General features: G+C 42.4%; 1 protein-coding gene across 1 annotated transcript in view; it reads left to right on the top strand.

Moving 5' to 3' along the window:
* ACACA (acetyl-CoA carboxylase alpha) overlaps positions 1 to 17,058 on the top strand; it is a 624,740-nt gene that overhangs the window by 244,794 nt on the left and 362,888 nt on the right. Inside the window, exons 38-40 of the mRNA XM_073542564.1 lie at positions 6,670 to 6,825; positions 9,246 to 9,449; positions 10,257 to 10,412. Coding sequence (XP_073398665.1) covers positions 6,670 to 6,825; positions 9,246 to 9,449; positions 10,257 to 10,412 — 516 coding nt within the window. The remainder of the gene's footprint in view (positions 1 to 6,669; positions 6,826 to 9,245; positions 9,450 to 10,256; positions 10,413 to 17,058) is intronic.

Genomic DNA, 17,058 nt, shown 5'->3' with positions numbered 1-17,058 from the left:
AAATTTTTGATGTAAAATCTGAAGAAATTGCACAGTAAACTTTGGTCCATGTTTTATAATTATCCCTTATAAAACGTTAAGATTTGGGGCTAAAATATTATTTTAGTGGTAACAATGTAATTATTCCTTCTTCACCACTCAGTGGTATAACATTCTGTGAGTCACTTGTGATGTCAACATGCTCACTGCACCCTAGATATACTGAGGGGTGTAGTTTGTAAAGTGGGGTCAATTAAGGGGGTTTATGCTATTCTAGCACTACAGAGGCTCTGCTTATGTGGCATGGCACCTGTAAACCATTCCAGCAAAATCTTTACTGTAATATGGCGCGCCTTCCCTTTTGAGATTTGCACTGTGCCCCCAAAGTAGTTTTTGAAAATTTCAAATTTTACTGTTCATTTTCTCCTGTTAAACCCTTTTAAAAATTAAAAACTTTGGGCCAAAGTAACATCTTAGTGGAAAAAAATGGTCACTTGCTCAGCCCAGTGTTATAAAATTCTGTGAGTCGGGTATGGGTTAAAAATGCTCACTACACCACTAGATGGGGTGTAGCACGGTGGCTCAGTGGTTAGCACTGCAGCCTTGCAGTGCTGGAGTCCTGGGTTCGAATCCCACCAAGGACAATATCTGCAAGGAGTTTGTATGTTCTCCCCGTGTTTCCTCCGGGTACTCAGGTTTCCTCCCACTTTCCAAAGACATACTGATAGGGAATTTAGATTGTGAGCCTCATCGGGGACAGTGATGATAATGTGTGCAAACTGTAAAGCGCTGCGGATATGTTAGCGCTATATAAAAAAAAAAATAAAGATAATTATTATTAGATAAATTCCTCGAGAGGTATAGTTTCCAGAATTGGATCCTTTGTTGAGGTTTCTGCTGTTTTGCCAGGGTCTAATAGCGCTCCTTCCCTACCAAGCCCAAACAGTTTTTTCCACCACATATGGGGTATCCATCTACTCAGTGGAAAGTGCAAAACAAATTGTGTGGTCCAATTACTTCTTCTCTTGTGAAAATGATAAATTTGGGGCTTAAACAACATTTTTGTGTTTTTAAAAAAATTATTTTCATTTTTACATCACAATGTTATAAAGTTCTGTGAAGTGTAGTTTCTAAAATGGAGTCATTTATGTGGACTTTCTCCTGTTTTGGCATATTGGGTGCTCTTCAAATGCAGCATGACGTCCACAATCTATTCCAGCCAAAATTGTGCTCCAGAATTGAAATAGCGCTCTTTCCCTTCCGAGCAGTGCCATGTGACCAAACAGTAGTTTTCCAACATCAATGGGTTATTGGTGTACTCAGGAGAAATTGCATACCAAAATTTGGGGTTATTTTTTCCCTGACACCCTTGTGAAATTGAAAATCTTGGGGCTAAAAGCAACATTTTTGTGTGAAAAAATAAAATTTAAATTTTTTAGACCATATTGCTTTATTTCCTATGAAGCACCTACAGGGTTAATAAAATTCATGAATGTGGTTTTGAGCACTTTGAAGGTTGCAGTTTTTAAAATTATGTCGCTTTTGGGTATTTTCTGTCATAAAGTAGGCCTCTCAAAGTCACTTCAAATGTGAGGTGGTCCCTAAAAAAAAAAAAATTGCCAGAAGTTAGCATTGCTTTTTTTCTAGGGTCAATACTTTATTGCAAATCCATGTGCACAAATGACATAAAGTGCGGTTTTCTGTACATCTTACACATTTCATAATCATTCCAAAATGCGTAAGATGTATTGAAGAATGCACGATTTGTCATTTGTGCACATGGATTTCCAATAAAGTATTGATCCTAGGAAAACGGAGTGCCGACTTCTGTTGCTGATATATTTCTTTGCCTGCTCAGGCTGTTGTGCACCCAAGATGCAAGTGATGCGGGTGTGGTGGGCTGTCATTTTCTGTGTTTGGATCTTTAAAAAAAAATTGTTGGAAAATGAAAAATTGCTGATAAACCTTTAGCCCTTCTAACGTCAAATAACAAAATATATATATTATACAGCTCTGGCAAAAATTAAGAGACTACTACAAAATTTTCATTTTGTCTGATTCTTCTCTTTATAGGTATATTTTTGAGTAAAATGTAAATTGCTCTTTTATTCTATAAACTACTGACAACATGTCTTTGAATCTCCAAGCACTAAATTTAGATTTATTTTTTTTTCAGAAAATGAGAAATGGTTAGAATAACAAAAAAATGCACTGCTTGCAGACCTCAATGCTAAGAAAACAAGTTCATAATCATTTAGAAGCAACAATACTAATGTTTTGACCCAGGAAGAGATCAGAAATCAATATTTTGTGGAATAAACATGATTTTTAATCACACCTTACATGCATCTTGGCATACTTTCCATCAGTCTTCCACACTGCTTTTGGGTGACCTTATGCCACTCCTGGTACAAAATTGTAAGCAGTTCTTTGTTTGATGGCTTGTGACTATCCATGTACCTCTTGATTACATTCCAGAGGTTTTCAATGGGGTTCAGGTCTGGAGATTGGGCTGGCCATGACAGGGATTTGATAGAATCATAGAATCATAGAATCGTAGAGTTGGAAGGGACCTCCTGGGCCATCTGGTCCAACCCCCTGCTCAAAGCAGGATTCGCTAAATCATCCCAGTCAGATGTCTGTCCAGCCTCTGTTTGAAGACTTCCATTGAAGGAGAACTCACCACTTCTCGTGGCAGCCTGTTCCACTCATTGATCACTCTAACTGTCAAAAAGTTTTTTCTAATATCTAATCTGTGTCTCCTCCCATTCAGTTTCATCCCAGTTCTTCTAGTCTTTCCTTGTGCAAATGAGAAAAAAGTTGATCCTTCTACAATGTGACAGCCCTTTAGATATTTGTAGACAGCTATTAAGTCTCCTCTCAGTCTTCTCTTTTGCAAACTAAACATTCCCAAATCCTGCAACCTTTCCTCATAAGACAGGGTTTGCAGACCGGTCACCATTCTGGTCGCTCTTTTCTGAACTTGCTCCAGTTTGTTGATGTCTTTTTTAAAATGTGGTGCCCAAAACTGGACACAATATTCCAGATGAGGTTTGACCAAAGAGGAGTAGAGGGAAATAATGACTTCACGTGATCTAGACTGTATGCTTCTGTTAATACATCCTAGAATTGCATTTCCCTTTTTTGCTGCTGCATCACACTGTTGACTCATATTCAGTCTGATGTGGTGGTCCTTCATCCACACATTGATTGTCCTAGCTGTGTGGCATGGTGGCGCATTGTCCTTATGGAAAAACCAGTCCTCAGAGTTGGGGAACATTGCCTGAGCAGAATGAATCAACTGTTTTTCCAAGATAACCTTGTATTCGGCTTGATTAACCTGATTAACCTGCCCAAAGATTAACCTGCCCAATTCCAGCCTTGCTGAAGCATCCCCAGATTGTCACCAATCCTCCACCAAATTTCACAGTGGGTGCAAGACTCTGTGGCTTGTAGGCCTCTCCAGGTCTCAGTCTAACCATTAGACGACCAGGTGTTGGGCAAAGCTGAAAATTACACGCATCAGAGAAGATTACCGCACTCCAGTCGTTTATGGTCCAATCCTTATGGTCTTTTGCAAACTTCAACCTGGCTCTACTTTGCCTCTCATTGATGAAAGGCTTTTTCTAGCTTTACATGACTTGAGCCCTGCCTCTAGAAGCCTGTTATGAACTGTTCTTGCCATGCACTTCACCCCAGCTGCCATTTGCTATTCCTTTTGTAGGTCACTTGATGTCATCCTGCGGTTGCTGAGTGACATTCAAATAAGTTGACGGTCATCCTTGTCAGTGGAGAGTCGTTTTTGCCCTCTGCCGGTCTGTAGCTTTGTTGTCCCCAATGTCTGCTGCTTGACCTTGTTGTAATGGACTGTCGTCTTAGAAATTTTAAGGACGCTCATTGTATCCCTCTGCTAGTAAAGCCAGAATTGAGCCCTTCTTTTCCTCACTCAAGACTTTTCTTTTCAACTCCTTTGGCATGGTTAAAAGTTATTTTTTTCATTCCTATTACGGTACTTTTGCAATATTACTAGCACTTGTTTTGCCATCCAGCTTGTCCTATTGCAAGAGGATTGTGAACAACACAGCAGGGTTTTTTTTTTTATACTTTCCTTTGTTAAATAAGATTTGGTTCAGGTGATCACCTAATCAGAAGCACATTAAGTAGATTGAGGTGTACTCTGGTTGGAATTCAACTGACACTTGGAATGGCCGTCAGACATGTAGAGAATCTGATTTTTCTTAAACTGTGCAGTGGTCTTAGTTTTTGCCAGAGCTGTGTGTGTATGTGTGTGTGTGTGTGTGTGTGTGTGTGTGTATAATATAATTTTTTTTTTCAGGAATGATGCTGTAAAGTAGACATGTGGCAAAAGATATTTCCTAATTATGTTTGGTAGTATGACCATCTGTTTTAAGGGCATAAAAGTTCACATTTAGAAAATTGCAAATTTTCCAAAATTGTTATCAAATTTCCATTTTTTTCATACATATACACAAATCCTAACGACCTAAATTAATGATTGTCGTGAAGCACAAGGTGTGACAAAAGAACAATCCCCGAACCAGTGGGATCCGTTGAATTGTTCGAGTTATTGCTACATAGTGTGACAATGTTTAGAACTGAAAATATTTGACCTGGTCAGGAAGGTGAAAGCAGGCTTGGCAGGTGAAGGGGTAATATTTACATTTGCCCTGCATTCTTTTGCATTATGTTAATCTACGTCAGTGTTGCTTATTGACTTATGGATTGCAGTTTTTGTGAACAACACTATATAGTCATGGTTATAAGGCACTGAAGGGGACAGACTTCTTAGTGTGAGTTACACATTGTATTAGTTCACCATTCATATATAGAACTAAATTCACATTTCTGGCTTCCGATAATAAGACAGCATGTATAGTTGGAACTAAACTCTGAGGTCATACCATAAAGTTTGCAAGGGTAGGCAAACAGACCGTAGCTTAACATCAGTTTAAAATCAGTAATGCAATTTCTCTTTTTTCATAGATTTTAACTGTGATTTTTTTTTTTTTTTACATTAAATTACGCAATTAACTAAATGTATAGCAATGTAATGATTGCCTTAGCAATCTGTAACCAAGTTAAAAGACAATTTGTTCATCATCGACTTTTGGAACGTTAAACCTCTATTTGCTAATGTGTTCTCTTTAAGCTCACATAAACATATAAAATGTCACTCTAAAGGCCCTGTCGCACATAGCGATCTCGCTATCGAGATCGCTGCTGAGTCACAAGTTTTGTGACACAACAGCGATCTCACCAGCGAGATCGCTGTGTGTGACAGCGATCAGCGACCGGCCCACCTGCCGGTATCGCTGATCGCTCTGGGAAAACTCTGGACTTTTCTTTGGTCGCTGGTCTCCCGCTGGCCAGTATGCATCGCTGCGTATGACAGGCAGAAGACCAGCGATCTGCTGGTAACTAACGTACACATCGGGTATCCAAGGGACGTGCGTCCCTTAGATACCCGATGTGTACGTTAGTTACCAGCGCGCTGATGCAGGAACGCACGTCCCTTAGAAACCCGATGTGTACGTTAGTTACCAGCTCCCTGCATCAGTGCGCTGGTAACTAACGAACACAGCGACGCCGCTCGCTCGGCGTCGCTGTGCTGATTGCTGGTGAAGCTGTCTGTTTGACAGCTCACCAGCGATTATGTAGCGATTCACCAGTAATCCTGACACGTTGATATCGTTGTCGGGATCGATAGTGAGTCGCTATGTGTGACGGGGCCCTAAAGATAAGTTCCCATGTTGAGTTGTTGACCCTGCCTAATCTTGTAGCACCCAAAAACGAAACCTAGGATTTATAGAAATCTCATGCGCACGGTGCTTCTTTTTTTTTAAATTAGCATAAACTGACTTGCGATGCATGGTTAAAATCTGCAACAGGTCCATTCATCTTTCAGTAAATATACGTTATAATTGCGAATTTTCTAGATAGACGAATGAAATGAGAAAAATTTGCAGGTAAAAAAAACGCATCATTGCTTTTAGTGGGTATCTGCAAAGTAGTTTTATCAACGCTATGTAACAAGAAGTGTCCAAAGCAGTTTTATCTAAAGATGACAAAAACCACAGCTGAAAAAATGCAATAATTCTGCATGTATAAAAACACAAGTAGCCTAATTTAACTAATTGATAAGGACATGCTGCAGAACGTCTGCATCATCAAAAACACACCAAATACTCATTTTGGGAAATTAGCCTAAATGACCATGACACAACGTAAAAATGACATTATGCAACCAACCTAAAAATCCATGCGAAAATCTGCAATGAAGTCTACACGTGTTCCTCATACACATTTCATTATTGAATTTGCTTCAAATTTGGAAATCTGCAAATTACATTCAGTTTGTAGTTTTTTTGATACACTGTGAATGAATAACTTTTTTTAAAACCTATTCACTAACATTTTATTGTACTTTGCTGTGGAATTTTAGTGTGGATTCTGCATCCAAAATTCCACAACTGGAATGCATAATGTGAATCAACTTTAATAGCGGCTCGTTGGTTCAGACGGCCATACTACAAGGTCCAAAATGCAGTACTCTATAGATGTTGGACACTGTTGTCGTCTGGGAGCATGTAGCACTAGTCAGTAACTGGAGCCCTATTATCAAAAAACTCATATCTTCCTAAGATGCTCCACTTTTGTTTTTACTAATAGGAAGCTTCATTTGAGTACCTTCAAAATGAAGGTGAGCGGCTTCTTCTGGAAGCCATGGATGAATTGGAAGTGGCATTTAATAACACCAATGTCCGCACAGACTGCAATCACATCTTCTTAAACTTTGTACCTACTGTAATCATGGACCCTTCAAAGGTATGTTTCCTTATTTATGTTATTTTTTTTTATCTTTACATGCTGTATATAATAAAAGAACATTCTATTTCTATATATTAAAGAAAAGAATGTCTCTCCAGGTAATACATATGTTTATGCTTTTGTTTTTGAAACATGTTTTTATTGCATACCCTCCCTTTCCTCCATATCAGAAATGTATATGCTTTTTGTTATGCCCAACGGTGGCGCACCTGGATTTGTGGACCTACTGTGCCACAGGGCCGGGTCTGCCCACGAATGGGCGTAGTTAAGCAGCTACAAGGTGTTCACTGGAGCTCGTGATGGTGGAGACACACTGGGCTGCGGGTAGTCGCCAGGTACCACTCCTGTGCAGACCTGATCCTGCAGCTGCTGACCCCAGAAGTCAGGTTCACTGACACTGATTAGTTCTTTGTTCAGAAATGCCTGTCTAGGATACTGCGTCAGAGACTGGCCACAAACAGACGGATGGACAATGTTCAGGCTGGCCGCACTAAAATCAGGAGACTGACAGGACAAAATGTGACAGGACAAAAAAATGTGCTGAAAATTTCGGCTTATACACGAGTATATACAGTAATTAAAAAGTCCTCTTAGTCCCTCACTACGCTATCTAACTGCTTTTAGATTTTTTTTTGTTTGTTTTTTTACCTACTTCCTGTTTGATGACGCTTCATTTGGGAACCCCCAATTCATGCTGGGATAACAAGACGTCATCAGGGGGCAGAGGCTACGGTCACCCTGAAACAAAGTGTCATCAGTGATGTCCATTTCAGGGGCTGGACTAGTCCCTGCTCTTCTGTGCATGCATTGGTTGTCAATTCCAGCATATGCTCATTAGGATCTTGTCACAGTGACAGTGCGCTATGGCCTCAAAGATTCTGGTATGCTGATGTGATCAACATCCTGGCAGACATTCTGTGAGCTTTCCTGGACCGTCCACATCTTCTTTCCCAGGGTAAGTCTTCCATCAGATTTTACAATCTTTCAGTCTCACGGCATGGCTGATGAAGCCACAATTCTAATAGCATCAGGACTGTGGGATCCAATTATTCAGACTATGATTAAGGCACCAACATTTTCCTTGTTGCGTATCTACCATTGCACTTGAAAGGCCTATTCTTGTTGGTGTGAATCCAGCGTCTTTGCGCCAACCTTCTTGTTGGTGCTTTTCTTCTTTCTGCAATCTGGTCTGGAGTCGGGACTAGTGCTTAGCTCCCTTCAAGGGTCAGGTTTCCCCCTTGGCAATACTATTTCAGAGAGATCCGGCTTCTAAGCCACAAGAAAGAAATTTTATGGCGAGTACCAAAAATCTTAATTGTTTTGGCCATATAACAGACAGATCATATAATGGATATTATTTTTGTCTATTTATGTTGTAAAATGTACACCTACATTTTATTGGATAGGTATGTTCATATATACTGTATAAAAGCATATACTAGTGTATTACCTGGAGAACGTTTCCTTTTTTTTTTTTTTTTATTTGGTTGCAGGGCATGTTTAAATGTACATTATAATAAAGCATGTGGGGTCTGTAATGACTGTCCTGACAAAGTGCTGGAAATGTGATCCCCGTTTTCCCGAAATATGTTGTGGATATGCATTAAATATTTTAGAAGGAAATACCCTTTGAACGCTGTTATTAAACTACAATTGTCGTCACTGGTTCAACACAAGTACAACATGAAGGTTTTGCCCATTATCTGGACTACCTCTATTTAAATGAAGTGGTCCTCCTTGTAGAATAAAAATAGCAAAGAATCACCCACCGCACCAGCGCCATCCCATTGATGTCAGCACCAGGACTCAGCATTATACCACTGTTATCTAAAAGGTACTGTTCTCATTGTAGAGCGTGACATGCTTGGCATGTCGGTGTAAGGAGGCTTATATGCCATGCAATGCTCTTCTGGGAAATTAAATATGTAAATTACCTCTTCAGGAAGAGGAGACTTGAACTCTAGCGCCACCTATTGCTCGTTTCCAATATCAAAACACGTCTGCAAATTAAGATTCTGATTTGGCTTTTATCATAAGTCATATGGCAAGGCTCATTTAAAGGGTCGACATTGACTTTTAGGATTGCTACTTCGATTAGGTGGCGCTAGAGTTCAAGTGCTCTTCCTCTCTGAAAAGGCAATTTGCATATATCATGTGAGCCCTGCAGCCAATCAGTGGCTGCTATTTCTCTGCTGTGCTTTTACATCCAAGGGAAGTGAAAGCGCAGCAGCCTAATAGGAGACATCACTGGAACGGCACCAATGCAAGTGGTGAGTATATGGTTTGTCTGTTTTTTATTTTACAAGGGGGATTTCTTCCCTTAAAACGGGTTACATAGGTAGTGGACAACCCCTTTAACCTTTTTATCATCAGGGCTTGTAAAGGTAACCTCTTTTTAACAAATATTTTTCTGATAGATTGAGGAATCTGTTCGGAGCATGGTCATGCGCTATGGAAGTCGGCTGTGGAAACTGCGCGTCCTACAAGCGGAGTTAAAAATAAACATTCGTTTAACACCAACTGGAAAACAGATTCCAATTCGCTTATTTTTGACTAATGAATCTGGGTATTACTTGGACATTAGCTTGTACAAAGAAGTGACGGACTCCAGAACTGCACAGGTAGGTAACGGGTGGGCGCAGACGGTGCCTGTTGGTAGTACTGTTTTTTTTTTCTGTTCCACAATAGGCTAAGAATTGGACACAATCTCAAAAATCCTAGTTTTTTTGTCCCAGATTTCCATGAAAAGATAAAGGAGGTTTTAAACTCAGTTGATATTTTGGTGGTACTGGTCGACAGTCTAATGTGTTTATACCCATAAATTCACTGTGAGGACCTCAGAAGATGAAAGACTAATCGCTATAAACTCTTCATTAGACAAGTTCACTGACGGATTTTCAGTCCACTCAATCTGCAGCCAGCAATAGACATTGTTGAGGTTGTAGAAGGCAAACAGTACATTACATTAGCGTATCGGGGCTCTGCGGAGGGCTGCGTGCTGCCTCCCTGAAGCTCAGCCCACTTCCACTCTTCTTCTGTTTAGGTCCGCCTACTTCTGCATGCTTCCTGCATAACTATCTTTAGCATTGGGTATGCAGGACATGCAGATGTATGCGGATGCGTTGTATTAACGTGCCCGCCGACCGCACGGGAACGCAACAAGTTGCGTTTTGCGCAGACGGCGGGCGCTTCAAAGCTACGCGTCTGCATACATCCGCATGTCCTGCAGTTTGAGGATCTAGAACAAATGCACCCTTTCATTTCTCTAGGAAAGTTCATGTGAGGTCTAGCTTACCAAGCACCAAAACTGGTTAGAAAATTGTTTTCTTGTTTATTGATTCTAAATCTAACTTTATTGCCATTCACTGATGCTTTCATATTTTCATTTATCAAATCTGCTGTTAATTGTGTTGTTTTTTTTAAACTAGATTATGTTCCAAGCATATGGAGATAAGCAAGGACCACTACACGGGATGCTCATTAACACACCTTATGTAACAAAAGATCTCCTGCAATCAAAAAGGTTTCAGGCACAGTCCTTAGGAACAACCTATGTGTATGACATCCCTGAGATGTTTCGCCAGGTAAGGCTTGTATTCATACTGTGTTACGGTAGCAGCACAGATCTTATGAAAATTGATCAAATGCAGCATAAAGAAGGAGCAAAAGTATTCAGAAAAGTTGCCCAGCAGCAGCGGCAACTCTTTCCTCTCCCTTTCTGGCGTACTTTATGTTATACCTTTTGCAGGCAGCCTATGTGTTCTTATAATTGCATTATGCACTAACTTTTAGCTTGCTTGTCTTTTGCACTATGCCTATGACTTTATATGTACAATTTTTTAGGGACTGAGGATTTTCCATATCGTTATGTACCACTATTTTTGTAGGCAATTTGCATATATTTAATTGATACACTTTGTTTGTACTTTGCATTATGCCTTTTTAAGTAGTGTATATATTATTGCCACTTCATGATTGGAGCTTCTGCGGGCTTTCTATGAAAGGAACTTTTTTGAATATAATTTCTTGTTATTTGCATATCTATTTGGGATTTTTATCTCCTGGGAGCATTCTTTATACTTTAGAGCTCCATAGATTGATTATTGGATTTGCATTTGTATACATATTCTCTTCATGAATTGTGCTGTACCAGGTCTATAGGCCTTATCTTTTGCATCAATTGCTCCTACATATATTGCATTGTATTCCAATGCCTTTTAATTGATTTATAATAAAAATTTTGTTGATTTTATGGCATATAGTTTCCATTTTTCTTTGTATGATTTATCATTCTATTGAAATGCCATTCTTATTAGGTAACATATAGTATTGTGATGCCATTCCTAATGTACATGAACCAGTCTGTAGAAAAGAAAGCATACATGTATCATAAATTTATATGATTATCACTTATCTCCTAAAAATAACAAAACACCAAAATATAAGCCTTTGTACATTAGTTATTCAAAATCCAAATTTGTACAATAAGGGTTCTTTTACACTTGCCATGGTTTTGTGAGTCGTTTTTGCGGCCCCAATAGATTTCTATGGTGCCGCAAAAACGGCCCGCAAAAATTCATTGAAGCACCGTGCGCTGTATGGCCGTGAGGGCCGTATATACGGCCGTGAAAAAATATCGAGCTTGCTCGTTATTTTTCACGGCTTACGGACACGGCCGCAATTGTTTTTGCTGCACCATTGAAATCTATTGTAGCTTGTTTTTGCGGTACACCGTATTTACGGAACGCTGTATTTTTCTTTATCGCTTCATTGATGGACAAAGATGTGTATGCTGCTGCTGCTAGGAGGCTGACACTATGCAAAACACAAGAAAATTAGTTCCTCTCCAGCAGTATACACCCACCGACAGGCACCAAGTACCTCAGTTTGTGCTTAGTGTCTGTAGGAGGCGGACCGGGATCTCCCCAGATCCGCATTTAACGATTTTCCTTTTTTCTTTTAGGGTTTGTTGTGTGTATTAATGTTTTCTCATTTATTTTTCAGATTTCAGCATTGGGAAACAGGTTGTAAGTGTAGTGAAACCTCCACCAGGGGGAGCTGGTGAGGGAAGAGAGGTTACACACTAAGAGCAGCAACCCTGAGCAACAGCACAGGTGCCACAGGTAACGAGAGAGAATAGTCAGACGAACCAGGTCAGAAACTAGCAGGAGCAGACGTACCAGAAGGAGCAGCAATACACGTAGTCAAAATACCAAGCCGAGAGTCAGAAAGCCAGAACATGAGCACGGGGTCCAAAACGTGAGACAAAATACGTGGTCGGGGTACAAGCCGGGGAGTCAGATGCCAGAGAGGGAACGTAACAGCAGAGACGAATACCAAGAGACGGGGTCAGAAAACAGTCCGGGTCATACACGTGAATATCAGTCAAAGGCAGGAGGAACACCAAGGTAAAAGGGTCAGAGGCTCTAAACTGGAAGCTTGAGCTATCACTAACACTGGTCAGCAGGCTGTGAGAGACTGAAATTGCCCAGCCTAGCTCCAGAACGAGGCTGAGGAGATTAACTCCCGCATGACCAGTCCAGAGTGAAGACAGCAGAAAATAAACTCCGGACTGGACCATGACAGTACCCCCCTCTCAATGGGGGGGCCACTGGACCCCCAGGCTTCCCTGGATGACGAGCGTGAAAGGCCCGGACCAACCGATCCGCATGGACCGAACGCGCCGGCACCCATGACCGATCCTCAGGACCGTATCCTTTCCAATGGACCAAGTACTGAAGTGAACGACGGAGCATACGAGAATCCACCACCTGTTCCACCTCGTACTCTGTCTGACCATCTACCATAACAGGCGGCGGGTGCGAGGGAGACTCGTCAGAGGAAGGCACCGACGGCTTCAGAAGCGCTTTATGGAACACATTAGGAATCCGTAATGACGGAGGCAAACGCAGGCGAAAGGCCACAGGATTAATCACCTCTAAAATCTCATACGGACCAATAAACTTGGGACCCAACTTAGCAGAGGGAATTCTCAGCCTTATGTTTTTGGTGGATAACCATACCTTATCCCCCACCTGATAAGTCGGCCCCACCGAGCGTCGTTTATCCGCAAAAAATTTATATTTGCCCTGAGCCTCCCCAATGTTTCTCTGAACCTCCCTCCAAACCTCCTCCAACCGCAAAAAGGCCGAATCAGCCCCTGGACACTCCGAATCTAGTCTGGAGAATTCACCAAAATGAGGGTGAAACCCATAGTTGCAGAAGAAAGGAGAAGTACCAGTAGACTGACTGACACGATTATTGAAGGCGAATTCCGCTATAGGTATCACAGAGCACCAATCATCCTGTCTGGATGTGACAAGACACCGCAGGATCTGCTCCAAAGACTGATTGTTCCTTTCAGTCTGACCATTGGTCTCGGGATGGTAGGCCGATGAAAAGGTCAGACTGATGCCCAGCCTTTTACAAAAAGCTCTCCAGAATTTTGCCATGAATTGCACCCCTCTATCAGACACCACACTGACAGGCACACCATGCAACCGAATCACATGCTCAATGAATAGCTTAGATAGAGTCTCAGCATTAGGAAGGCCCATTAAGGGTACAAAATGTGCTTGTTTACTGAACCTATCCACAACTACCCAGATCACTGTTTTGCCATTAGAGGGTGGGAGATCGGTGATAAAATCCAAGGACAGGTGAGTCCACGGTCTATCCGGAATTGGCAGTGGCACCAATTCCCCGGCCGGCCGGTTGTGGGAGGCTTTAGCGTGGGCACAAGTTTCAGAGGAGGACACAAAACCAGTGACGTCAGAAGTCAAAGAGGGCCACCAGAACAGCCTAGTGATGGCTTTACAAGTGGACGAGATTCCTGGATGCCCACTCAGAGCTGAGTCGTGGAACTCCCGAAGCACCCTTAACCGATACTGGACAGGCACAAAGAGCTTATTTTCAGGTATGGACGGAGGAGCAAGAGATTGGGCCTCATGAATCTCCTGCTCCAATCTCAGGGACACCACAGCCACCACCACCCCGCTCTGAAGAATGGAGTTAGGAGGCTCCGGAGGCGATACCGGATCTAGGCTGCGAGACAAGGCATCCGCCTTCACATTCTTGGCACCTGGTCTGAAAGTGATGGAAAACTGAAATCGGGGGGCAAAAAAGTGACCACCTTTCCTGTCTCGGAGTCAGACGATTGGGGGATTCGATGTAAGACAGGTTCTTGTGATCTGTAACTACAGTGATACGATGGACAGCCCCCTCCAAAAAATGCCTCCTTTCTTCAAAAGCCAATTTAATGGCCAACAACTCTCGGTTACCCACATCATAATTCCTTTCAGCAGAGGAAAATTTTTTAGAAAAGAAGGCACAGGGTCTTAAGTTAGTTAATGTGGTGGGCCCCTGGGACAACACAGTCCTCACTCCCACCTCAGAGGCATCCACTTCTATGATGAATGGTTTAGACAAGTCAGGTTGCACAAGTACCGGAGCAGTCATGAAACGTTCTGTTAACAAAGAAAACGCCGCCACAGCTGGAGCTGACCAGTTTTTGAGATCCGCCCCCTTTTGGGTGAGATCAGTGAGGGGTTTGACCACTTGAGAGAACCCCTTGATGAATTTTCTGTAATAATTGGCGAAACGCAGAAATCGCTGAAGACCCTTGAGATCTCTGGGTTGCACCCAATCCACAATGGCCTGTACCCTCCTAGGGTCCATACGAAACCCCTCAGCAGACAGGATGACCCCTTGAAAGGACAATTCTTGAGTAAAAAATGAACATTTCTCCAATTTGGCAAAGTGTGAGTTCGCCCTCAGCCTATGGAGAACCGCATGAAGATGACCCATATGACTTTGTCTATCAGAAGAATATTTGAGTATATCGTTAAAGCGTCCAATAAAATCAGAAAAAACATGGTTAATGAAATTCTGGAATACCGCTGGTGCGGTAGTCAAACCGAAGGGCATAACCAAATTTTCAAACAGACCCTCAGATGTGAGAAACGCAGTTTTCCATTCATCCCCCTCCCGCATACAGATGAGATTGTATGCTCCCCTGAGGTCCAACTTAGAGAACCACCTGGCCCCCGTCAATTGATTGTACAAATCAGGTATCAGTGGGAGAGGGTAAGCGTTTCTTATGGTTATTTTATTCAGTTCTCGAAAATCGAGTCATGGGCGTAAACCACCATCCTTTTTTTTTTCACAAAAAAGAACCCCGCTGCCACGGGAGAGACAGATCAATCAATCAATCAATCAAATTTATTATCGCCAAGTACATATTACATATATACAAGGAATTCTTTGTGGCAAAGAGGCAACATAATATATAACAACAGATACAACAAGTAACATCTAACAAGACAGATACAGTATATAGTCTACACATGACGATTTAATTGTTGAACAGAGAGTGGATAGAAGCTGTTCATATGGCGGTTGGTACTGCATTTGGGGACTCTGAAGCGACGTCCTGAAGGGAGTAGTTGGAATGAGGAGTGTCCCGGGTGAGAGGGATCGGATGAAATTTTCAATGCGTGGGATCGAATACTCTTATCATAAAGATCCTGGATTTTAGGCAGGGGGGAGCCTATAATTCTCTCTGCTGTTCTGAAAGTCCTTTGTAAGCGGAGTTTGTCATGCGCAGTGGCTCCCCCATACCAGACTATCAGAGAGGAACAAATCACAGATGGCCGTATATGCCCTTTACGGAGGCTCTCAGAGATATACTCCTTCATAGCAGCCCGCTCAGGGCCGGAGAGATTGTACAGCCGGGCTTTGGGCAATTTGGCACCGGGAACAAGATCCACGGCACAATCGAATTGGCGGTGTGGTGGTAGAACCTCAGCCTCCTTTTCGGAGAACACATCCTCAAAATCCTTTAGGTACTCCGGAATACCCTCCAGACTGACGAATGACATAGACACAGTAGCAAGACAATTTTCAGAACAACCAGGTCCCCATTTTACAATATCCCAGGACCCCCAGTCAATAACCGGGTTATGCCGTTGCAACCAGGGAAACCCTAACACCAGGCCAGCAGGGAGGTTATCCAAAACAAAGCATGACATGTGCTCCTGGTGTAGGGCCCCCACCCTGAGGGTGAATTCTTTCGAAATGAAATGGAGACCATCCTTAGTGAGAAGTGTAGAGTCAATAGCCACAATTTTTAAGGGAGTCCCCAACCTAACTGTTCCTAATCTACAGAGAGCCACCAGCTTAGAGTCAATCAGGTTCAGGGATGAACCACAGTCTACAAAAGCCGAAGTATGGAAAAAGCCTTTCTCAACACCAAGTTCCACCTTTAGCAGTATCTTTGAAAAAAAAGAAAAAGGTACCTGAGAGTCTGGGTGACCTCCACGATTATCACCCAGACTCAGCCGCTTGTTAGTCGGAGGACAGGAGGGGCAGTCTTTTTTCCAATGTCCGGGATCTCCGCAGTAAAAACACAATTTTCCATCACGTCGCCGTTTCCTCTCTTTCTCCTGGGGGTTGGTGGCTCCCACCTCCATAGGTTCAGATGGAAGCAAAACATCAGGGTTAGCAGGGAAAAACGGAAACCCTCGCTGAGTAACACCTCTCTCCCGCAGTCTCCGATCCATACGGATAGCCTGCGTCATAGCCTCCTCCAATGAGCTGGGAGGTGGATGGAGAGCCAAAGCGTCCTTCAAGCAATCCGACAGTCCCTTCCTGAACAGACATCTCAGTGCGGAGTCGTCCCAGGACACCTCAGTGGACCATCGACGGAATTCGGAGCTGTACCATTCGGCTGAGTGCTTCCCTTACCCCAGACCCAAAATAGGGTCCTCTGCCACCCTAACACAGTCCGGTTCGTCATAGATAAGTCCTAGGGCCTCAAAGAACCTATCTACCGACATCCGTTCAGGGTCAGTAGGGGCAAAGAAAAAGCCCAGGATTGGGGACCCTCCCTAAGTAAGGAGATAACAATCCCCACCCGCTGAGTCTCATCCCCAGACGATCGGGGTCTAGAGAAAACCATAATTTACAACTCTCCTTGAATATGTGAAATTTATCTTTTTCGCCAGAAAATGTGTCAGGAAGTTTAACTGAGGGTTCTGGAGAGTGCAAAATAAGATCTACAGAGTCACCTGGTGGACAAACAATATGAGACGTGTTTTCCTGCATAGTCTTAATAGTCTCAGTCAGTTCTTTCTGTAAGTGGGTATGAGACATGACAAGGGACTGATGATTCACAGAAAAGTCCTGCGCCATCTGCGTCAAACTGGACACTTGATCTGCCAAGTTATGTAG

This window comes from Dendrobates tinctorius, unplaced genomic scaffold, assembly GCF_039654945.1.
Source record: "Dendrobates tinctorius isolate UK_male_01 unplaced genomic scaffold, ASM3965494v1 ptg000127l, whole genome shotgun sequence".
NCBI lineage: Eukaryota > Metazoa > Chordata > Amphibia > Anura > Dendrobatidae > Dendrobates > Dendrobates tinctorius.
This window is presented reverse-complemented; position numbering and strand designations above follow the sequence as displayed.